Raw genomic sequence first — 25937 nt, 5'->3', positions numbered from 1 at the left:
CTCCCTCTTTCTTTGATGCATATCATGCAGAAAGTTGTTGATTTGTTTCAAATGAACAAGGAAGACAGGATTCATACCTTCTGTTTAATCTGTACTGACACACTGATGAAGACAACTCAGCCATAAGTTAATTCTGATCATAATCTTGGAACCATTACACAAACAATTTCCTCATACCAGACCATTTCCTGGTCTATTGTTTGATTTCAAACAAAATGATCTTCCGTGTGGAAAACAGCCACATAGAAAAGGGTTAGAGAGAGTGAAAGGCTGTTGGTATTTATTCACAGTCATTGTGCGGAGAGATGAACACATTCACCATGTTACTCTGTCTGCTGCTGCTGCTCGTCTGCAGCGCCCAGGCGACTCATTTTTATGGGACAGTGATGACTTACTACCCAAACAACATGAACTCACCTGGATCTTTCACGGTATGTACAGTTTCCCTCTACTTCAATTGATTCACCTGTTGAAATTTGGCATTACAGAGGTGAAATAAATTTACATGATTAAGTTAATGAATGATTAATAGCATTAATGGGATGTGTCTGTAACTTAAATCCTGAGAATAATACCACAAAGAGAATTCTCTGGACATTTTGGAAAACACCGTATAATAGAGTTTAACGCTTTTCCCTTAAGAAGTAGCTTTCCATGAAGTTCTTGTTGTGGCCGTATGGAATCTTAACCGCGTGATAATAATCCTGTTATACACGACTTCAGAGAAGCATGTTTTCTAAAGTTAACATCCAAATGAACTCTTTTTTTTGTCATGGATGTTATCATTAAAGCCATAACACCGTTCACTGTGATACTGCAGGTGGTCCTTCGCTATAAACTGGCCTTCCACACTTGCACAGAGAATGACCAGTGGGACTGCTTCAGTGGGGACTGTGGAACTGAGAATACTGTGCTGAATGTTGTCATGGACAATGGAGACTGGTGTCAGAGAGAGGGAATCATGACTCGGACGGTTTCCACTAATGCTCCGTTTCAGCTGCGGTGAGTGCACGGTGACAATGCAAACTAGAATTACCGCCTTGTGGTTTTATGCCTCCGCGAACCAGTGTCTGTGACTGTCCAGACTCATATGAAGCCATGACAGTTGACTATGCTTTAAATATGGATGTTGCTGTAAAGGAGCTACAAATTCTAAGACGTGAATGCTTCGCACACATCTTCAACCTGGCAGTGCGGAAGATCTATATAATCAGCAAGGTTTTAAAACGGGCACCCAGGATTAGTGTCACCAATTCAGTATCTGACCAAATCCCCAAACCCTTCTGTTCCTAGATTATGATGTTGAATAACGACCAGAGAACTGTTATTTGCAGAACATTATGATGTCACAGTGAAGTCAACATTTTACTTTTTAAGATACACAATGTCATTACTTTTGCATCAAATTTGTGAGGTCAATGTGGTCTTGACCTTTGACTTTAGATGACCAAAATCTAATTAGTTTATTCTCGAGTCAAGTGGATGTTTGTGCCAAATTTTAAGAAATTTCCTCAAGGCATTATTGAGATATTGTGTTGGCGAGAACGAGACAAACGAGTTGACAGTGACCTCAAACTTTAACCGTTGACCACCAGAATCTAATTAGTTCATCGCTGAGTCCAAGTGGACATTTGTGCCAGATTTTAAGAAATTCCCTCAAAAGTGTTCTGGAGATATCAAGTTCACTTGAATAAGACGGACCAAAGGTCACAGTGACCTTGACCTTAGAGCACCCATTTCTAATCAGTATATTCTTGAGTCTAAGGGTTCTTTCACACCTGCCCTGTTTGGTTCGGTTCAGTCGAGCATAAGTTTGTTTGCCCCCTCAGTGTGGTTCGTTTGGGCAGGTGTGAACACAGCAATCACACTCAGGTGCACACCAAAACAACCGGACCGAGACCTTCTTGAAGAGGTGGTCTCAGTCACATTGACCTTGACCTCTGACCACCAAAATACAATCAGTTCAGTGTTGAGTCCAAGTGGATGTTTGTGCCATAGAATTTCCTCAAGGCATTCCTTGGGTATCATGTTGACGAGAATGGGACAGATGGACAGACAACCCGAAAACATGGCTATCACCCGCGCAGAGACATAAAAGTTACAAAATATTTCACTGAGTGCCAAAAATGTCATTTTCAAATTTTCACAAAAAAAAAAAAAAGCAAAATCTCCTTAATCACCAACAAGCAAGTAATGAACTGATTTAAATGAATCCTTGCATACATAGGCTAGTCTAGTAGCTTCATACAAAATGATTTAATAACACACTCTATATTAGGAGTTCATTTCTTACAAGTTAACTGTACACACATGCAATACCTGGATTCACTCAGGTCCTGTGCAGCGCTGTAAAAATGGACTCTCTCATGATCTTTGAAGGTTGGATGGTGGTAACTGGATCGATAACATTAGAAATAACATTGTAAATTGGAGAGCTGTGACTCTGGTGGACTTGAGGATCCGGTCAGACATCGACCAAGCCAACACGCCCCCCCAGACTACCATAATACCAGTTGTGAGGTAAGCTTCCTCACTGTTTGCTTCTTTTGTTAGTAATTAGACACCTCATGTATTTAAACTACTTTGAGTTACACCATATTAAAAAAAAAAACAGACTCAGTGTGAATTTTATTTATTTTATTTGTTTCCTGAAATTTGAACTTGTTTTGCTCAGAAAAAAAAGAAAACCTTCTTTGTAGGAAAACACCTTTAAAGGGGAATTCTGCTGATTTGTGTTCAGGTTCAAGAAGCACTAGGCTTCCTGGTGCAAACATTGAGGAACAAATGAGTCAGGTTACATGCAGTGTCCGATTCCACAGAATGACAGTCACTAGACTGACATCTGCTAATTAACAGATACCTTTGTCTAGACATAACTGATCCAGCAGCAGCAGCGAGGTTGGCTGTCTGCTTCTTGCCTTACATGGAAATGAATGCACAATGTCAGTTTCTCTCCATCAGAGTCCCTTCAAACTGTGAGAGAGATTTCAATCTGTTGGCGTTTGACCCTGACGGAGACAGTGTTGGATGCAGATATGGAGACGCAGCACAATCAGAATGTAACCCCTGCACGCCGCCATCTGTTCTCAGCCTCTCTTCTTCAGTGAGTGGTCAGAGTCCAAACACGCTGATGTGGATTAAAAGAGCAAAGAAATGAAAACTAAGGGCTTAAAGACAAACAAGACATAGAAGACAATGAATGATGATTTCGTTACCTGACAGAAAACACTTTGCTTATTTTGTCCTCTTGCAGTCCTGCACTCTGTCATTCAGCCCCACTGACAGCACCACTGAAGGTCCATATGCTGTACAGTTGGTCATGGAGGACTTTCCCAGGGAGATTATCGCTTTGACTAGCTCTGATGGGGTGCAGACCATCATAACGTCCAGCTTTGCTATGAGCAAACTACCTGTCCAGTTTGTTTTAAGGGGTAAGATTTCTTATTTTGGCAGCCTGAACTTAGAGCCACAAGTTTCTATTAGAGGTAGAGCTAGATAACAAGAAAAATAATCTTATACAGACCCTTTTAGGGCCGACTCTCCACCACAGGGCTGCAGGCTACATAGGAGTCTTAAAATGTTGTCTTGTTGTGTTATTTGGAGCCAGAATAGAAGGAGTCATGGCTAAGAATTTTATCACATACCAGCCGCCACTGCCCGTCAACAAAAACAAAGACAATTATGGTTAAATGTGGTAAATGCTCACATGTGCAGCGCACGCTTCATATCAGGTTAGGGAAAAAGTATTTCCTGTTGTAGGGATGAATAACGTTACGTGTATTAAGGGTTATCATGTCCACCTCATCAGAAACTGGGGAGGGATTAAGAGGGAAATTGGATTTCTCTGCAACGCTAACTTTTTAGCGCATTAGCTAATGTTAGCTTCGATAGCAAAACAAACTGGAGGAAACCGTTCAAGTGTCGTCCTCCTTTGTAAGATTGGCTTCCTGTGACATCATCCATCCACTGAGTGAGAGCATACGGGTCGGCCAGTCTGATCCCGTTGAGTGAGTGTTTACTTTCTCAAGTAACACTCATTACGTCACATCCTGGAGAGTGAGCGACCTGACATGGTGTGTTCATAAATTCAGTCTGACGCTCTACACTAAAATGAGACCCCTGTTGGTCGAAGAAACGGAGCGTTATATATTTCTATATTTGAAATAATGAACGGTTAAGTTAATCGCACATTTGCTCCGCTCGGCGCTCCACTGCTCCGTCTCTCCAGACAGAGTGCAGAGAGTGCGCTCTGTCACTCTGAGACTGCGGTGCTCTGGATAACCAAATGGCACATTAAGACAGCACTCCAAATTTCCGAATGGTCCAGTTTGTGTCAGAGTGCGTTCCTACACTCTGAGTATTTCGGAATGCACCACTCACATCATCTTCCTCCATTGTCTAAAACAAGCCAACAGAACTTGCTAGCTAGTGCTAGCTAATGTCAGTGGAGAATTGTTTTGCCTCCAGCTAAGCCCCACCCACCAAAAAACATCAGTCTGTTTACAGTAAAAGGGTCGATAGGCTTACACTTAGTTCTGACCTAAAAATTTTGTTCGGACAAGAGCGGTCCATGACTGCTAATATAGAGTAGGCTATTGACTGGATCACCATGTCACGTTAACAACACCAGTCACTTCCGGGTTGTTTTTTTATGGTGGAGTTATATGAAATCATCAAACTTGTTCATTTCTGTTGTCATTTTCAGCTGTAACTGTAACGTATAAAGATAGCTGGAGGAAAAGCTAATGTCAATACTGTATGACTCAAATTTTGACACAATTTTGGTGGTAGCAAAAATGTGTCGAGGTTAACGCCTGACCCTACGGAGTGGTGCAGGAACGAGTCCTAAAACATTTTTACATGTCTTAAAAAGGCATTTGCTAAGAGGCTAAATGAGATTGTATCAGGCTGAACACGGCTTTACAACCTTATTGTGGTGGCAACAATAAGTCACATGACTGTATTGTACTTCATAGCCTAACATTAGCTTTTTACTTTCGACAATTTCATTTACACTTCAAAAACAAACAAAAAAAAGTGGCAGCAGTGGGGTCTATTGCTAACATTAAGCTAAATCCAAAATTCCAGCTCTGAGAGCAGCTAGCAAGTTTGTTTCAGTAGATATAGTAGATGTCAAGATATTTTACCGGATAAGTGAAACTCTTGACCTGCTGGTGGCACTAGAGGAAAAGTCACAGGGTCACTAAAGACATAGAATTCCTTACATTTCATGGCAATCAAACGGCTGATGAGATATTCTAGTTTGGACCAAAGTGGTGGACCCACTGATGGATGGACAAACTGACCAGCGTTGCCATCTTTAGAAAACTTTTAGCTTTTCTTCTCATTTCAGTGGACCCTGCGGTGCCATCCTGCACGGAGGGACTCTATCTGCCCAGGTTCCTGTCTCCGACCCCGGCCAACAGAGCTCAGCTGTTCACCCCTGCCAATCAGGCTCTGGAAATCAGCATCAATGCAGAGGCAAATAACTCCACGTAAGTTTAAAGTACAATAAATTTAATTAAGGTGCACTAGGACACATTTGACCACATATATTTAGTTGTGTAAACAAATGTTAAAATGAGTTGGACAAAGTGTCACCAGCCATAATTTTGCCTTAAGGAAGGAGACGTATTGAATCCTGCCGACAACGTTATCTGTAGCTGTACCAATACAACCGCGAAGGTGACTAGTGTACATTCTAGCGAGCAGCTTGCGATATCGTAGATGTAATAACATTGCGTGGGGCTGTTTGACCTTCTAGCATAAGTGACGTTGGTAGTGATGAAATCCAAACATAAGTGGTCAGCTGGAGACGCAGGATAGACACAGGTGTGAACACTTATGTATCTCGACTGTCCACTTGGGTTCAGATCACCAAAACATGTGGTAATCCCAGGTATAAACAGGCTCACTGATGCATGAGACAAGTTTGACAAATGTAACAGAACCAGCTGTTAGGGCCAAAGTCACAATGGCGTCATTTTATTAGCTGGAGGTAAAGCTGCCTCTCCCCCACAGGGCTGTAGGCTACATAGGAGTCTTAAAATGTGTTTGACTTGTTGTGTTACTGGGAGCCAGAATAGAAGGAGTCATGGCTCAAAACCAGCCGCCACTGCCTGTCAACAAAAACAAAAACAACTATGGTTAAATGTGATAAGACCAAAGGACTGGACGGAGACCATCATCAAAAATGCTCACATGTGCAGCGCACACTTCGTATCAGGTTAGGGAAAAAGTATTCCCTGTTGTAGGGATGAATAACGTTATGTGTATTAAGGGTTATCATGTCCACCTCATCAGAAACTGGGGAGGGATTAAGAGGAATATTGGATTTCTCTGCAACGCTAACTCTTTAGCACATTAGCTAACTTTAGCTTTGATAGCAAAACAAACTGGAGGAAACAGTATAGGTGTGGTCCTCCTTTGTAAGATTGGCTTCCTGTGACATCATCCATCCACTGAGTGAGAGCATACGGGTCGGCCAGTGTGGTCCCGTTGGTCAGTGTTTAGTTATTCAAGTAACACTCGCCGTACCGGAGAGTGAGTGACCCGACATGGTGCGTTCATAAATTCAGTCTGACGCTCTACACTAAAATGAGAGCCCTGCTGGTCGAAGAAATGGAGTGTTACATTTCTATATGAATTAACAAACAGTTAAGCTTATCACACATTTGCTCCACTCTGCGCTCTGCTGCTCCGTCTCCACGGACAGAGTGCCGAGAGTGCGGTGCTCTGGATAATCGAACGGTACAATCCGACAGTGCTAGGAATTTATGAACGGTCCAGTTTGTGTGGGCTTTGGCAGTCAGAATGAGTATTTCTAGATGCACCACTTGCATCATCTTCCTCCATTGTCTAAAACAAGCCAACAGAACTTGCTAGCTAGCGCTAGCTAATGTCTGTGGAAAACTGTTTTCCCTCCAGCTAAGCCCCGCCCTCCAAAAACGTCATACTGTTTTAAGTAGTTAGTTTGCACTGTCAGAAGTAGTTTAGCTTAGATTTTTGAAGAGTAATACTGGTTGGACCACTTTAAGGTAACAACAACAACAAAAAAACAATCAGCAGCCCATGTGACTCATCAGAAATCAGCCAGCCATAGTGGCTGCTATGACACCTGTAAAAAGAAAGATGAGTCACACGCCAGGTGGGAATTTCGATACATTCATGCTGTCACGGAGAAGAGTTTTGCTTGGGGTGGTTTTGGAAATGCTCCTGTAACTTGCCAAACCTTTTCTCCCTCTGCCTCTTCAAGGATTTCTAGGCTGCTGTTCAGCGGGCCACACAACATGATCAATGATTCATTAGGAGCAGGACAATACACCTTAAGATGGACGCCGTCTGAGGCAGAGGATGGAGAGAGCCAGCCCGTCTGTTTTATCGTCCAAGCAGAATTGAAGTCAGTCATGAACATTACTCTATAATAACATGCAAGGAGAAAATGTAGAAGTACCAGAAATTAAAAACAATGATGTGTTGGCTAAGGTTTATCAGTCACTTAAGCTTACATCAAGATATATTACTGTACCTATTCAATATAGGTGAAAGAAAGATGTTTCTGCAAGAACAGGTTTCTAAAATTTCCTTCAAGAGAATGGCAAATGTTATCAGTCATCCTTTGCTTTAATGTTTTACTTTTTCCTTACCCTCCTGAGACCCTGTGTCCTCATACAAGGACATCATATTTGCAGTTAATTGGACCTTATACTTCATTCTACTTAACATAGTCCTCCTTTGTGGACACTTTTTTGTGCCATCTAGTGGTAGTAAGAGCACAATACCCTCCTGAGACCCAAACTTTAGTTTGCTATGCCTTTTTATTTTCTCCTGAAAAAACAAAGTATAAAAAAAACCCACAAGTAGTGATTATAGTGGGCAGTGACTTCCTCCAGGCTGTAGAACATTTACCTAAAAGGTGAACTGTTCCTTTAAAATGGGTCAGGGTTTAAACAAGACTGTCTGTCTTGAGATACCTTCAATAATTTATGACATTATTTTGTAAATGAGCTGCCAAACTGATTTATCTCCACAGTTCAGACAAATATGACTCAGAGCTTCGATGCATCATAGTGAGTGTTGGAAACGGTGAGTTGAACACTCCCTTGTTTTTAGATGTTTTAAATTCCATTTCTGATTTCCTGGGTTGATAAAGTTCCCTTGTATTCTACTTTTTACTTTCCACTTCTGTTTACAGATTCATCAGTAACCACAACCAGTCAGCCAACAACTACAGCAGTAGCTACAACAAACATCACCACACCACAACCTACAACCACAGCTCCCCCAACAACTACAAACATCACCACACCACAACCTACAACCACAGCTCCCCCAACAACTACAACAAACATCACCACACCACAATCTACAACCACAGCTCCCCCAACAACTACAACAAACATCACCACACCACAACCTACAACCACAGCTCCCCCAACAACTACAAACATCACCACACCACAACCTACAACCACAGCTCCCCCAACAACTACAACAAACATCACCACACCACAACCTACAACCACAGCTCCCCCAACAACTACAACAAACATCACCACACCACAACCTACAACCACAGCTCCCCCAACAACTACAACAAATATCACCACACCACAACCTACAACCACAGCTCCCCCAACAACTACAACAAACATCACCACACCACAATCTACAACCACAGCTCCCCCAACTACAACAAACATCACCACACCACAACCTACAACCACAGCTCCCCCAACAACTACAACAAACATCACCACACCACAACCTACAACCACAGCTCCCCCAACAACCACAACAAACATCACCACACCACAACCTACAACCACAGCTCCCCCAACAACTACAACAAACATCACCACACCACAACCTACAACCACAGCTCCCCCAACAACTACAACAAACATCACCACACCACAACCTACAACCACAGCTACCTCAACAACTACAACAAACATCACCACACCACAACCTACAACCACAGCTCCCCCAACAACTACAACAAACATCACCACACCACAACCTACAACCACAGCTCCCCCAACAACTACAACAAACATCACCACACCACAACCTACAACCACAGCTCCCCCAACAACTACAACAAACATCACCACACCACAATCTACAACCACAGCTCCCCCAACAACTACAAACATCACCACACCACAACCTACAACCACAGCTCCCCCAACAACTACAACAAACATCACCACACCACAATCTACAACCACAGCTCCCCCAACAACTACAACAAACATCACCACACCACAACCTACAACCACAGCTCCCCCAACAACTACAACAAACATCACCACACCACAACCTACAACCACAGCTCCCCCAACAACTACAACAAATATCACCACACCACAACCTACAACCACAGCTCCCCCAACAACTACAACAAACATCACCACACCACAACCTACAACCACAGCTCCCCCAACAACTACAACAAACATCACCACACCACAATCTACAACCACAGCTCCCCCAACTACAACAAACATCACCACACCACAACCTACAACCACAGCTCCCCCAACAACTACAACAAACATCACCACACCACAACCTACAACCACAGCTCCCCCAACAACCACAACAAACATCACCACACCACAACCTACAACCACAGCTCCCCCAACAACCACAACAAACATCACCACACCACAACCTACAACCACAGCTCCCCCAACAACTACAACAAACATCACCACACCACAACCTACAACCACAGCTCCCCCAACAACTACAACAAACATCACCACACCACAACCTACAACCACAGCTACCTCAACAACTACAACAAACATCACCACACCACAACCTACAACCACAGCTCCCCCAACAACTACAACAAACATCACCACACCACAACCTACAACCACAGCTCCCTCAACAACCACCCTACCAACTACAACAACCATCACCACACCACAATCCACAATCACCCTTTCCCCAACAACTACCCCTCCACCTACTACAACCATTACCACACCACAACCTACAACCACAACTCCCCCAACAACTACAACACCAACTACAACAACCATCACCACACCACAACCTACAACCACAGCTCCCCCAACAACTACCACACCAACTACAACAACCATCACCACACCACAACCTACAACCACAGCTCCCCCAACAACTACCACATCAACTACAACAACCATCACCACACCACAACCTACAACCACAGCTCCCCCAACAACTACCACACCAACTACAACAACCATCACCACACCACAACCTACAACCACAGCTCCCCCAACAACTACCACACCAACTACAACAACCATCACCACACCACAACCTACAACCACAGCTCCCCCAACAACTACCACACCAACTACAACAACCATCACCACACCACAACCTACAACCACAGCTCCCCCAACAACTACCACACCAACTACAACCACAGCTCTCCTAACAACTACAACAGCAAGTCCACCATCAGTTACCACACCTGATGTTTCTAACACAAGTGAGTACGACAAATGGTGATGTCTTACACCATATCATCGTCTCTAAATGGACAAATACAAAGCTAAATGAGGGAGCTATGCAGTGGTGTAGTCGGGGTTGTAGGCAGGTATACGGGTCATACCCACCTCCTTTTCTGGTCGTAAGCAACAAACCCACCCACCAGCCCAAAAGCCATTGGAATATAACAAGTGTACACCTACTTCCTCCTCAGTACCCTACCTATCTACCTTGTAGTACACCAGCCTCATCAACTACCACTACACCACTGGATCTATGTGTGAACAACAGCTTTTGAGTGTCCTGAAAATGGAAGATTTTGTCTTAGTGACTCTGTGCTGTAGTTTACTCATCCCTGCATTGGCCTGCATTGTAAGATTTGCTCTCTGTGCTTCTAGATGTTGTAGCTCTGAGAATGAGGCTTTCCTCTTCCATTCCACTGTCTGAGGACTTCATCAGGAGCACCATCATACAACAGGTCAGCCTTTTCTTATCTCATCAGAAATCAAAGTATGTCAAAGCATCAGATAACTACACCTATTGGAGCTAGTTCAAGGTTTAATTATTTGTTGGTGGCAGTCTGTTCTCACAAACTGTTAGTATGTTTTCCTACAAAATGAAATGTACCCAAAGCCATATCCGTACATATTCCACGTATTTTGAAAGGCTGCTAACACCTGACCAATGCACTGACGTGAGTAAACAAGGAAACAGTTCTGAGTGGTCTTGCAAGGAGGAAGGTAGCTGTGGTGGATGGGTCACAAAAACCCGGACTTTCCCTTTGACTTACATGTTCGGAACCGTTTGTACCTATGTAAACTTGAAGTGAACTACAGCCCCATTTCTGCCTGTTCGTGAGGCTCTAATTGTAAGATATCATACAACATGTTGCGCATGCATTTTTTGTAGTATCGCCACCAGACAATCACAGATCTCCGCCTTCTGATAGTCTGGGGACACTCCTTTCTAAAGTGTGTTTAACACACCAGAGAAAACGGCCAGCAACAAAGCAACGCCTCTTGCATTTTTGAAAGGGACACGCCCTCCTGGAAATGTGCGCTCCCCCTTTTCTCGTCTGAGCTTGAAAATGGATTTACCTCCGTTTTATCAAACGTGTGCTTAGTCTACAAGATTGTGGAAATGAAGGACTTACAGCAACTTTGTTTAAAACTTTTAACGCAGTTGGACTGTGTTTACGAGCACGAGAGTTCAGCGAGCCACCAAAGGACCGCCCTGCAGATTTACTATTGGTTCTGCAACGTAGGGAGTTTTTTTAAACTCTGAAAGTGTATCCGCCCATCTAAACACAAAATCAGGGAGAAAGACATCAGTCTTTAGTTAAGCAAAGCGTCTAAAGACTGACTTGTGAGTCTAAAATCATACAAACCATTCTATGAGAATACAATGGTCGGTGCCGCTGTAGAATTTGTAATGAATACATTAATAAGAAGCGCAGACCTCTGCCAAGGTCAATTAATCTTCAATGACATACAAATTAGCAATCACAAAGACTATATATGTCTGGATGTGGTTCCAAAACCATTATGTTGTGTTCACACCAAATGCAATGTGAATTTTAGCCAAAGACATGCCCCGCCCCCTGCTTCTAAGTGGTTTACCCTGACATTGTTACCCTAACCCTAACCAATCTCACTCCTCTTGCCTAAACCTAGCCAACCAGACCAACGAAGGCAACAAGTACTAATCAGAGGCTGAGTAGGGCAGGACCTATACATGCACAAAGTGGAGAGATGTCAGAGTAAGGGGGCTGCCTTGGTCAGGCGCCCCGAGCGGTTGGGGGCAGGCAGTGCCCAGGAGGTGAACTGGCACCTCTCCAGCTACCAGTCCAGGCTCCATATTTGGTCCGGATGGAGACTCAAACAGGCGACCCTCCGGTTCCCAACCCAGGTCCCTATGGACTGAGCTACTGCCGCCCCCTTTACCATGGTGGTAAAAAGAATTGGCACCTTGGAAGTTCCGATGATATGTTTGGGAGAGTGTGTAGTTTTGGAGCAACGGGCCTTTGGGATGTTTGTTTTCTGGATAAAAGGCTGTCGGACAAATGGGACATTTTTCGGACCATTGGGGTTTTGGAATAATGAGCTGTTGTAACGATTGGGAAGTCCCCGTGCAGACAACACCCTTCCATCAACTTTTATGAAAATCAGATTAGTAGTTTTTTATGCTGACAACCAAACATACCAAACTGAAAACTCCCTGGCACACAACAAGGTTAGCTGCGAACGTGTGGTTTTTGAGTCAGTGTCAAGTATCATGAGTCAGCAAAAACCTCTGATGATTCAGAAGTATGATACAACATATCAGTGTTCCCACAGAGCCATCATATCTGATGCATGTTATGATCTTATCTCAGCAACACTTTTTTTTCCCTCTCCAGATAAAAGATGAACTGGTGAGACAAGGGCTGCCATCTGACACGACTGTCAACCTTGTGAGTAGCACGCAAGTGTAATTTACGACCACGGCGACCCCTGATGATTCAGCGTCAACATTTATTGACCCCTGGAGAGGAACGTTGTCAGCAGTTGCCTGTCATATTCAGAACAGCAAGTTCAGCAAACAGCTTTTCAAAAATATGTTTTCCTTGATTCTCAAAAAGATGAATACTTGTAAGATGAATTTCATTGATCCTTTTGTGGAGAGAGAACATAACAGGAATATGTAAATATATGCATTCCAGATTGGACATTCTCGATTAGTTATAATAACTTTATTTATATAGCATCTTTAAAAACAGAGTTTACAAAGTGCTTTGACTGTCTATTTATAATAAAGCCATCTTCACAAACAAACTTTAGTAGAATTAAGTGATGTGATCGGGTCAGCACCTCAACGAAAATATCAAAACAATTTTTTTCCTCCAGTTTTGTTCATTGGGTTTTAAAGAGATTTTCAATATAGTATAACTCGAATATAAACGTACACTTCACAGACATTTGCATTATTTAGCGATTAAAATCAACGTTTGACTTGCTTTAATATCGTTAACGTTTGACTTTATAGACGTGTTTAGCGGTAAATTGCCACTAAATTAACCAAACTCTGTGATCTACTAATGTTACTGTTAGTCAACTTAGCTAACGGTTGTTGGTACATGGCTTAGTTGGTAACGTTAACCCACTCTTTACATTCACGTTAGTTTAACCATCAATGTTAAAAGATGTTACGAACATTACCTTATGCTAACATTACCTATGTTAATCACTCTTAGATATTTACATGAGTGAAACTGGTGTTTTTTTTAACGTTATTTCGACACCAGTGCTAAAGCATACCACATGAAATCAGTTTCAAGTAATGTTAATTGGTGTTTTCAGTGAGCTGCCGCCGCGCAGATACACCAGTTTTACGTTATGTTAATTTAAATAATTTAGTTACTGTGTAACAGTATAACTTAACCTAAATTCACAAAAATATATACTGTACATTGCCTTTATATAGACGCATACATACTATATAAAGCTATAATAAACTTGTCCATAAACTTGTATATATTTAAAGTAGAGAAATAAAAAATAAAGCAAACCAGATAAATGTGTATACAAATAAAACAAAAAAGTGTACATAACAGCAGCTAGGTAACCCCTCACATGGCAACACAACACTTTTTTTGTCTATAGGAGTATAAATGCTTCCCTCTTCAGTGGAAATGTCTTAATGTCTTGAATTAGGAAAAAAAATAATTGATTTAAAATGGCATAATGTATGCATGTCCACAAGTTTCTTGTTCCACACCAATGAATTTCTGCACCTTAAACTGTACTGTTCCTTTAAATGACATCACTAAGAGAGAATGACATCATGTAAGAGTTTGTAGGAGTCAAATTCAAAGACTTCTGAGTTTTGGTTTTCCTTGAAAACATTTTATGGTACATTTTTCTTTAAAAAACAAAAACAACTTTGTCAAACATAACATATCCACACTGTCAAGAAAAAACACGGGCAACAGCAAAAGCAGCGTCCTTCAAGCGCCGCAGCCTCTGAAATGAGACACAGCTAATATCACATTTTCCTAATTTAATGATAAAGTTAAAAATGTCTCTAAAAACATTTTTACTTACAGGTGTTTTGCACTGTGGTTTGAAACTTTATTGTCATGTTACATTTATGAGCATCATCTTATTTCTTAAACTCATCTTGTATGATTAAAGGTTTTACAGTCATCAAACAGTGACGACTTGGGTTTGTCTCAATCTTCCATCCGCAGACTGATCACACTAACAATACTTTCAGTCTCACACTGAGACGCAGTTCATTTAATTTCCACTGGGTGTCCTCACCTTGCAGGCTCACGAGACCAAAAAGTTGCAAAAGGACTCCTGCACACTGTCTCACTTGCAATATATAATTTCTTGGCGACGTTTCGGTACTAGACCTTTATCAGGCAACACAAAAAAAGGCTCACGAGACAGCCATTACATCTGTTAAAAAGCGTGTCATACCTAACCACACCTCTTAACTAAGGTAAAAGTTTCTGTCTCTTCCTTGCTCAGAGTTGCTCTGAGAACTTTCCTAAACACTCCTAAGCTGGGACTCCTTCCTAAAACTTTTAGGCTGAGTTAGGAGCTCTCTGAGAGTGTCCTTAGTGTTTGTGAATACGGCCCCTGATCCTTAAAGCTCTTTGTAAAGAACTGGTCCATCTGCTTTTACTGGCACAACGGTGTCTACAGTAGTGATGTAATGTCTGATAGTGGAGCTCCGAGCCTTGTTTCAGTGGCAGTTTTGATGCAGTGATATTAAGCCGTTTTTTAACTGAAACCTTTAACCTTTTTTTGACGTTCATGGTGATTTTGGAGGCTAGAGAAGATTAAAGTGGCTCTGCTGTACTAAGAATTAGAGCTAGGAAAATATTAGTCGTTGGTTCATTAAATCTAATAATCAGACCTGCAATCAGTCATGTTCAATATTTGTTGATTCAACCTCATGGTCATTTTGGAGGCTGCGGTTTGTACTGCTTTTGAATTGTATTTTGTTGCACTATGAGCTGTTTTCTGACATTAAGTCTACAGGAACACCTGATACAGAATAACTGCACTGACATTAAACACTAATGTGTGTCATGTATGCATTGCTGTTAATTAAAAAGTAAGTCAAATAAATATATCAAAATGTACATTTTCAGTTATGATGGTTGGTATGTTTATTTTCTAGAATTATTCTAAGGCACTGTGAAAACGACTAGTGGCACCAAAACTGTAGCGATGCAGTGCTGCATTTCCAGTAGTAGTTGTGCAATGAAAGTGGGGTATTTTTAGCAACACTTTGCTGCATTTCCAGGAGAGATTGTGCAACCAAAACAGTGTGTTTTCTAGTGACACTTCGCTGTATTTTCAGCAGTTGATGCGCAACCAAAACGGGGTGTTGTTTAGCAACGCATAGCCGCATTTCTAGCAGTGGTTGTGCGACCAAAACAAGTGTGTTTTTAGCAACACATTGCTGCATTTCTGGTGGAGATTGTGCAACCAAAATGGGGTGTTTTTAGCAACACTTTGTTGCATTTTCAGCTGCATTTGTGCAACCAAAACAGGGTATTTTCTAGAGACACATCGCTGCATTTCCAGGAGAGATTGTGCAACCAAAATAGGATGTTTTTTGCAACACTTTGCTGCATTTCCAGAGGTGGTTGCGCATCCAAAATAGGATGTTTTTAGCAACACATCGCTGCATTTCCAGCGATGGCTGTGAGACCAAAACGGGGTGTTTTTTAGCAACACATTGCTACATTTCCGGTGGAGAGATTGTGCAACCAAAACAAGGTTGTCACTTTGCTGCATTTTCAGCGGTTGATGCACAACCAAAATGGGGTGTTGTTTAGCAACGCATAGCCACATTTCTAGCAGTGGTTGTGCGACCAAAACAAGTGTGTTTTTAGCAACACATTGCTGCATTTCTGGTGGTGATTGTGAAACCAAAACAGGGTATTTTCTAGCAACACATCACTGCATTTCTAGGAGAGATTGCGCAACCAAAATAGGATGTTTTTTGCAACACTTTGCTGCATTTTCAGAGGTGGTTGCGCAACCAAAATGGGGTGTTGTTTAGCAACACATAGCCGCATTTCCAGCAGTGGTTGTGAGACCAAAACGGGGTGTTTTTTAGCAACACATTGCTGCATTTTCAGCAGGGATTGTGCAACCAAAACGGGGTCATTTTTTTGCAACACATAGCTGAATTTCCAGTAGTGGTTGTGCCACCAAAACCTTAGTGTTTTTTGTGCGTAAAGATAACCATACATTAACCACAGCATTGGTGAAACTTAAAGCTTTGATATATATCAGCTACATAATAAAATAAAAATGTTACATGTCCATGATTTGCAAAAGTCAATGTCGGATGCCAACATTTATTCTGGCGACTAGATTGCATCCAACAGCGACTTCTTACCAACTTTAGTCTGTGGCCAAGGGGTAGATTAAAAAATAAATCAAAACATTAAAAAATAAATAAAATGTATAAAAAAAATATACATCATAATACTGAAGCTCTCAAATTGCCATTTCATCGGGATTTTTATGAGGTAATTTAAACTGACAAAACCCTTGAAAAGATGAGAGGAGCCAGTGAAGTTTAAAAGACATCTGTTTTACTTCCAGTTGAACCAGCCAGAGCAGCATGTCATTAGGAATAATACACAGGTCACGGTTTTCAAGATAGTAACAATAAATAAAACATCAGTCGGTTGTAAACTTGTTCATCATGAAGCCACATGATATTAAACTCTTTGTTGGTTTTGTTCGCAGGGCGTGAAACTAACTTTTTTTGGGCCAACCAGCCAACAAATAAGAGTTTTACCAGCTGAAGGCTAAGTCCAGGCAAAACAATCCTTTACTGACCTGAGATAAACTTTCTCTACATTTTATTGGTTTAAAATTTAAAACAGTATTTCAGAAGGTTGTATTTCATGTCTTTGGTTGATGTTTGTTTGATTAGCAAACAGCTTTTCTAAATTATGATAAAACGGCTTTGCAACAATTACAAGCCACTGTAGGTCAAGGGGAAAGCACTGACGCACTGTCTGTTGTTCTGCCATAGAAGTCAATAAAGTTCCAGGTTTTTGAATTGCCAAGCAGGCCAGCAGATCTGACTGATAAATGTTTGGCTGGTGGCTGAGTGTTAATTTCAGGCCCTCTTTGTTTGTACACACATTCCTTCCCGCTGTCAAGTAAAACAGCAAAAATAGGGTGCGCTTGTTTTGTTTCCTCCGACAGCTGGCGAGTGTGAGTGGGATTTTAAATGATGGAACCAGTGATACGGAGGCGCCAAAGTGGATGAGCCGAAACAAGCGCACCCTGTTGAGCAACACTGATACAAAAGAAACAAACAAAAAAAACAGATCAACTGCATTTTTCAACAGAGTCAAACAAGCAAGCCAGTACCCTGATAGTTAACACACACCTGGACAAAAAACAGTTTGAAATGTTTTTAGGGTGTTGGACAAAGGCAAGGTGTGCTTGATTTAAGAGTGACTGTGGGACTGTAAATTACTAAGATTTTACAGAAAAGGCAAGAGAAGCACATTTTGATGTTAAATTCAAAGACAAATTAAGACTTGACCTCGTGCACCTCACAAAAACATTTCAAACCTTTGTTTTACCCAGATCGCCATAGAAAACAAACAAAAAAAGTTTCAGTAACTTTCCCTTCATGAGAATTGCACATCATCAGGATATAAAATATGGATCTTCCTATGTACAGCTAACGGAAACCAAACCTGGGCGAGGACGCACTGTAAATGCCCAGACACACCAAACCGACCACGGGCGACAAGAGCCCCCTGCTACGTTATCGCATGTCGCTGTCTCAGCAAAAAAAAAGTTGCACATGGACACACCAAACCGACGGCCAACAAGCACATGTGTTTTGCACCTATGTGAGAGGACATACCCCTCCATACCAGAAGATGGCAGCCTTCTGTAATCGTCATTCAAAAAGGGAAACCGGAAGAATGTCTTGACACTAGCTAGCCAGTTAGCACGTTAATAACATTATCAAGGGTTGAAAGAACGAAGAATATTTACCGTGCGCCAGTGAACAATGACAAACCATCATGAAATGTTTCTGCCAAAGAACTCAATGGCCTCCAACGGCCCAACTTTGACGACGTCCGACTGTCAGCTTGGTGTGTCAGGGCGTTAAGTGATACCTGCCCGTCGAGAGGTGTTGGAGAGCGGTTACCAGTGGCTACGAGAAACATTCGGGAAAGTTTTGCGCCCCCTCCTGCAGTCAAACACTATAAACACCAACAGAAATAAGGCATCTTTTAGCTGCTTTGTCGCCATGATGGGGTTTGCAAACATGCGTTCACACCCTGAGCTAACGAAACAAAATCACTTGGAAACAGATGATAAACTAAGTCACTGGTAGTCTCAGATTAACAAAGTAAAAGATAAGGGATTGACACTTCCTGGCATCACTGCCAATGTGATTTTGGTTCTCTGAAAGGTGAGTTGAGCCAAACAAAGCCTCTCAGTTCTCTATTGCTTTTGTTTGAAGGATGAAAGGAAACTGTTAGAATGGTAGCATCCATTGTTTTTTTTTGTCGTTTTCCAACTGGCTATCGCTGAGCTTGAGCTGGATAGGAAATCAGGTTGAACTTCAATCTATAAATCGTAATTTTGAGAAACACACCTCTTTACTTTTTTGCCAAGGGTTAGATGAGAAGATGCATACCACAGCTAGAGCCAGGGGAATGGTTAGCTTAGCTTAGCACAAAGACTGGAAACTAGCCTAGCTTTGTCCAAAGGTGACAAAACCCACGTAAAGCTCATTAATTATATCTTATTTGTTTAATCCGTACAGAGTCTTATGGGGTCTAACCTCCCGTTTCCAGTCTTTATGCTAAGCTAAGCTAACTGGCTGCTGGTTGTAGCTTCTGTGGTATCAATCTTCTTATCTAACTCTCAGCAAGAAAGCAAGTAAGTCGGTCCAGACACTAGAAGAAAATGGTGGCACTGCAGGATTCTGCAAACTAGGGGTGCATGACATTGGATTTTTTTGCAGATATCCAATATGCTGAACAACTTTTTGGTTGATAACCGACACCGATCCACTTTTTTCCCCGCCTAATTTTAGTGAAGTAATATATGATGTAGTCTATGAGTAGACCTTGTTACTACGGGGTGGACGGGATGGTAGATGGCATGATGCCTAGGCAAGACGCCTGCCAAGCTGCAGACCACTGTTCAAGACCAACAAACAACCAAAACAGTTGGTTTTTAGTGAGTCATTGCTGCGTCTTCCAGCAGCTTTGAGGCCAATAAACGTGTGTGTTTTTTCGCGACCCGTCTCTGAATTTCTTGCTGGGATAGTGCCAAGACAATCGGTTGTTTTAAACCAAGACACCGCTGCGTTTCCAGCCAGGATAGTGCCATGAAATTGAATTGATGAATTTATTATCGAGACATCACTGCATTTTCAAACTTGATCTTTTTGGAAAAAGCTAAAGCCCCAATTACTGACACATCACATCACATCACATCACCCTGTGCTAATTAAAAACTGTACTGAAGCCCCACTGGTCATATAACCCTAAATCATACATATGTTGAATTTCTGTATTTAGTAAACCCATCAAACAAAGCAATGAAAATACATGTTTGGTCTGATCACTGTACAAAAAACCCTGTAACAGAGCACCACCAGGGCCTGATGTACAAAACACAACAGCACGCTCGCAGTGTGAACGCAGCCTTACAAACCCTTTGGCAGCGCTGCACGCCTCTCATAACCGCCACTAACGTCTCTCCAAGGTTGCTAGTTTGATAAATAGTCAGGACATTTCAGTAACTTGAATTTCTTGAAACATGTGATCGTATAATAAAAAAGGCAGCTCACTCCGGGTGATTTAAAGTCACATAATTCAAGAAAGAGGGCTTTTCAGAGGAAACATCCTCTCCCAACTGGCAGTTCTCGTTCTGTAACACATGAAGATCGTTTGTCAATACTCTGTTAAAACGGAGGGTTCATTAAATCCACTGAAGCACGTCATAATGTTCAGCCCAGGTCAAACACAGGATAACTATATATACACATACATAAAAACACGTGTAGGGGTGAAGTTGCCTTTGCCTCTTTTCAATTTATATCCAGACCATGAAAAAACACCTCAGTGTGAGTGTTTCACGATCATACATGATAAAATACGAGCACTTTTCCATGTGAAGACGTAACTGTAACAACACTGGCAAAACCTAAAAACTGGCCATTGCCATTCCAAAATATTAGCACCAGATCTTTTGACTTAAGTTTGAGGGCAAATCAAGGATTTAAATGCCATTTTTGCAACGTCTTTTAATGCCAAAGAAGACAATTCTAGTTTTCCATTTCTAAAGGATGGTGTACACTTGAAAATAAGGCTGTAACCAACAATTATTCCATTAGAGTATAGTGTATAGAGTATAGTACAAAGACTGTATAAAAGAAGTGGACACAGCCACTGTGCTGTCACCCACTGGGTTGTCGACTTCCGTTCTGAGGCCACGAGTTCAGCATTTGGGCAGTCGTGATCTTGTTTTTGGAGCCAGAAGTGACTATATTTGGACAAGAGGGCGGAGCTGTGGAGGATATGCACTGCTACACTTCTATCCTAGCTGATAGGCCTCCGTGGTCGCAACTGTCAATCCCAAGGTAGCCACGCCCCAAAGCACACCCTGCTTTATTGTCTATTTTACCCTTAAATGGGACCAAAATTTACTGAATGAACATTATTCTGTATTGTCGAAGACTTGAAACCAGCGATTGAGACCATAAACTCATTAGAAAAATGTTTACCGAGGTAACACAACCCCAAATCCAAAACAAGTTGTGACGCTGCGTAATGCTGATTAACAGAATGTAATGAATCGCAAATCCTTTTTGACCTGTACCAAACTTTGTTTTTTGTAATATACACTCATTCTGAATTTGATGCCTGCAACACATTCCAAAAGAGTTGGGTCAGGTGCATGTTTACCGCTGTGTGACATCACCTTTCCTTTTCACAACACTCAGTAAGTGTTTGGGAAGTGAGGACATTAATTGTTGAAGTTTTTAAAGTTAATTTTTTCCCCCATTCTTGCTTAAAATACGACTTTAGTTGCTCAACAGCCCGGGGTCCCTTTGTCAAATTTTGCGCTTACGTGCCACACATGGATCTGGACTTCAGGTGGGTCAGTCTAGTACCTGCACTCTTTTACTACGAAGCCACGCTGTTGTAGCATGTGCAGAATGTGTCTCATTGTCTTGCTGGAATAAGCAGGGATGTCATCTGGATGGCAGCATATGTTGCTCCAAAACATGTACCTTCAGCATTTATGGAGCCTTCACAGATGTGAAGTTTACCCATGATGCCATGGGCACTAACACATCTCCATACCATCACAGATGGGGGCTTTGAGCTTTGAGCTGGTAACAATCTGGACGGTCCGTTTCCTCTAAAGCTCAGAGGACATGACGTCCATGATGGACTTGTCAGACCACAGCACACTTTTCCACTTTGTGTCAGTCCATCTCAGATGAGCTCAGACGCAGAGAAGTCAGCGTTGTTGATATCTGGCTCTCACTCTGCATGGTAGAGTCTGAACTTGCATTTGTAGATGTGGCGACAAACTGTGTTACAGACAGTGGTTTTCCAAAGTGTTTCCTAGCCCATGTAGTTATGGCCGTTATACCAGTGGTCCAGATTTCTCCTTAGTCATTAGTTCAAGGTCCACATAGTTAAATACATTCTTAAAAATAGCGCCGTACTTGCATATTCAAGCTAGTTTGCTGTCTCTGTCAAGTAGCTGTCCATTAGTCACTTGCTCTACGGCAGGAAATTGCACTTCAAAATAAAACCTCTGTGCTGGAAATTCACTGTACTTAAAAATAAGCGTGTTTTTCACAAACTTGACACGTTTGCGAGTCGCTTGCGGTCCATTCAGAATGGATCCGTGACCCACTTTTGGATCATGACCCACCAGTTGGGAAACACTGCTTTATGCAATCATGTTGGTTTTCAGAGAGTGCAGCCTGAGGGGTCAAAGGTCACAGGCATTCAATATTGGTTTTCAGCCTTGCCCCTTACGTGCAGATATCTGCGGATTCTATGGATCGTTTGATGATATTAGAAGATGGTGAAATCCATCAATTCTTGCAACTGTGCGTTGAGAAATACTCTTAAACTTTGGGACTACTTGCCCACACATTTTATCAGGAAGTGGTGAACATCACGTCACCCTTGCTTGTAAGCCTTCTGAGGTTGCCCCTTTCATACCCAATCATCTTGTCTTTGGACTGTATTCTGCTGCATATAGGTTGAAAAGGATTTGCCAATCACTGCATCACAACTATTACACAATCAGGGTTTTAAATCAAGTGAGAAATAGGGTCATGTTCTTGTAGACTTCTACATGATATGGCTTATTTTTGCAGCAGTGGAGTCGCCCCCTGCTGGTCATTAGAAAGAATGCAGGTTTAAGGCACTTCTGCACCGGCTTCACTTCTCGGACCTGGATGCCACGATGTCCACTTCTTTTATACAGTCAATAGTTTTTAGTTTCATACGTGAGGAAGAAAAACATAAAAATTCCACATCCGAGAAGCTGAAGATGTGTCGTCTCTCTGCTTGAAAAGCGACAAACGAGATGAAGAAGTGTGGGTGGAAGTAGCTGTGGGTTACCTTCAGTCTATTTAGTCTCACCCCTTCACACTTCATCATTGTTCGTACAACAGCAAATCAACACGGAAAGGCAACTTCACCCGTCACATAAAAATACACAGTTATTGGTAGAGTTAACTCCACGGAATAGTTAGAAACAATAAATAAGTTAAGAACGTCCCTTCACTGAGATTTAGCAGAATACTGAGTGTACTCTGAGTGTGTGTGTGTGTGTGTGTTGGGGTGATTTGATGGGGAACGAATGACACAATATATTACTTTCATCTCTGACATTAAGAATATAATGACTTACAAGGGTAGCGTGACAGTAAACAATGCTTGTGTCTTTTTCTTCCCAGCATTCCCCCTTTTAAAATCTCAAATCACACCCTGTGTGCGTGTATGTGTGTGTGTGTTGTGGTAGTAGTAGTGTAAATCTGCAACCGTAACACAGTTTAGTGAGTTAGCACGTCACACTTTTTTGTACTTCAAAAAAACAAACACAGGAATGAGGAAAAAACCAACATAAACATGGAATCTCTTTGTGGACATTCTCAGTTTCCTGTTTGCTTACGAACCCCCCGAGGCATCACATACACACATCTTAGTGGTTTCTGTTATACCTACTTGATGGTAATAACTCACGGGTGTGATGGAGGACAGGTAGATAGAAATAAAATATTAGTGGATAATATAAGTGTTCAAAAACGTGAATGGTTTATGGTATACTTGATATTTTCAGCTCAATAAATAATAGAAAACACAGAGCTGTGGTGTCTTTTGGTGTTTGTAGAAAGGCGAGAACCCATTACTATACTAATATGTGGCCAAAAGTATGTGGACATTTGGTTTAGGGCCTTTTATGCCCTATTTATAGATCTGCTCCCGACTAAGAATTGGCCTAGTCGCCCAATAGTCGTCATTTAGGGCCATTAGTCGACTAGTCGCCTGCATGTTTAAGATATTAATGTAATTATTAAATGATATATTTTGGGCGGGGCAACACAATGGTTTGCGTTGAAGGTGTGAGAAAGAATAGTATCAGTAACATTGTTAACACTGTGCTACATTACAGAGAAATACAAAACCGTACTAATGAACCTTCATTAATATAGGTCTATATTTTATCTACAAGTGCACGTCACACACTGAGCGAGCCGCCTGTTAATGACGCTGTGGGCTAATGGGCATGTAGCTACTTCCATGTTTCAGATGATACGTCATGTTTGTAGTCGACCAATGAAGATGAGTTTACATGTCACCTTGGGTTCGTCCTTCACCTTCTCAAAATGATCCCACACTTTGGATTTCCTGCCCGACATGTTATTAACTAGCCTGTGGAATAACCGCAGGTACCAGCCCTGGAAATTAACCTGACTCCTGTCTGACTGCTGAGCGTGGACACTTCCTGTGTCTGTCCTTTCAAATTAAATTCCCACATGGTCATATAGGTTTTGATTTATTCTGACTCCTAATAGAGTTTCACGTTTGTTTATTTTTGTTTTTTCTGCGAAAAGCGACAAATGAAATCTTGCCGACAAATTACCGTTGTGATTGACTAACGTTTGGTCGACTATTCGGGGGCAGCCCTACTTATTTCAACTGCATGGTGCAGCACGACTCGACCCACTTGGAACGATCCTTTTTTTGGGTTCCATCTGCAAATGTTGTAGATAGTACCTGGTATATTTTTGGTACCACCTTGGTCAAAGTTCCAAGTGAGCTGAGGTGATGGAAGGTGAAGTTTAAACACCGCAGTTTCACGCACAATCCCTATGACGATTGGCTAAGATTCACCTGAAGACCTTTTTAGGCACAAAATGTGGGTGTTTCGTAGCTTTGTTTTTTACTGAGATGTCGCTGCTTTTCCTGTCGAGATTGTTGCCCAAAAAGCAGTTGTTTTCTTACTGAGAATTTGCTGCTTTTCAAACCAGGATAGCGCCCCAGTGAAACGAGATATCTCAAACTAAACATGATCTTTTTTCCTAACCATAACCATGTGGTTAACATATGAGCTACATAGCAACATACAAATGCAACGTATCCATGGTTCGCAAAAACGTACAATGCCAACATTTTTTCTGGTGACTGAGTCGTGTTCCACCTACGCTGAGGAGTACTGCTAACAGATGACAACAAATTTGAGAAAAGTACCTCGTGCCAAAAGTGAGTCAAGTCAAGCCGAACCCTGCAGCGGAAATTCGTTGAAAGTTACAATGAAGGGACGACACAACAGTGTGCCTCCAACTTTGGAGCAACAGTTTGGGGAAGACCAAACGAATGTCGCCATAAACAATGTCAGCATAAATAAAGAGTTTTCCCAGTTTAGTGAGGAAGAACTTGACTGGGTGCTGTGAAGAGCGCTGACTTTAACCCCATCCATTTGGGATGAACTTGGATGAGCCGGATCTTATCGCCCAACTCGCTGTTGGATAGGGGTGGGGGAAAAAAAAAATCGATTTTTAGATGCATCGAGATTCTGTCTTGAACGATGCGAGCATCGATGCAGAAAACTCGTAATTGATTTTATTTTTATATTTATTTTTCAAATTACTGTAACTTCTCGACCATTCACGCTATCGATGGAATTCCAACGGATTCTGAAAGCTGAGAAGCAGAGCTTTTCAGTGATATACATTACGGTAGTGATGTCATTCCCTGTGGAGGAGGGGAGGGAATTGGAGGAGAGTGACAGCTGACGAGGAGAGTGCAAGTTGGAGTGTTTTAGTGGAGTTTGGGTGGTGTTTTCTTTGTAAATAATATTTAGTGTTGTAAATAATAGTATTTGTGGTTTTTTGAGAGC

At 41.8% G+C, this 25937-nt stretch overlaps 1 protein-coding gene across 1 annotated transcript; it reads left to right on the top strand.

Moving 5' to 3' along the window:
• Positions 1-284: 284 nt before the first annotated feature.
• Positions 285-15571, top strand: LOC144459663 (uncharacterized). Its single transcript, XM_078164067.1, has 11 exons — positions 285-431; positions 821-1002; positions 2380-2520; positions 2962-3103; positions 3254-3431; positions 5354-5495; positions 7256-7399; positions 8033-8085; positions 8195-10498; positions 10896-10975; positions 12896-15571. The coding sequence occupies exons 1-11, from the start codon at positions 306-308 to the stop codon at positions 12968-12970; spliced, it is 3567 nt and encodes a 1188-aa protein (XP_078020193.1). The 5' UTR covers positions 285-305; the 3' UTR covers positions 12971-15571.
• The last annotated feature ends 10366 nt before the right edge of the window (positions 15572-25937 follow it).

Source organism: Epinephelus lanceolatus, chromosome 22 (assembly GCF_041903045.1).
Source record: "Epinephelus lanceolatus isolate andai-2023 chromosome 22, ASM4190304v1, whole genome shotgun sequence".
In the NCBI taxonomy this organism is placed as follows: Eukaryota; Metazoa; Chordata; class Actinopteri; order Perciformes; family Serranidae; genus Epinephelus; species Epinephelus lanceolatus.
This window is presented reverse-complemented; position numbering and strand designations above follow the sequence as displayed.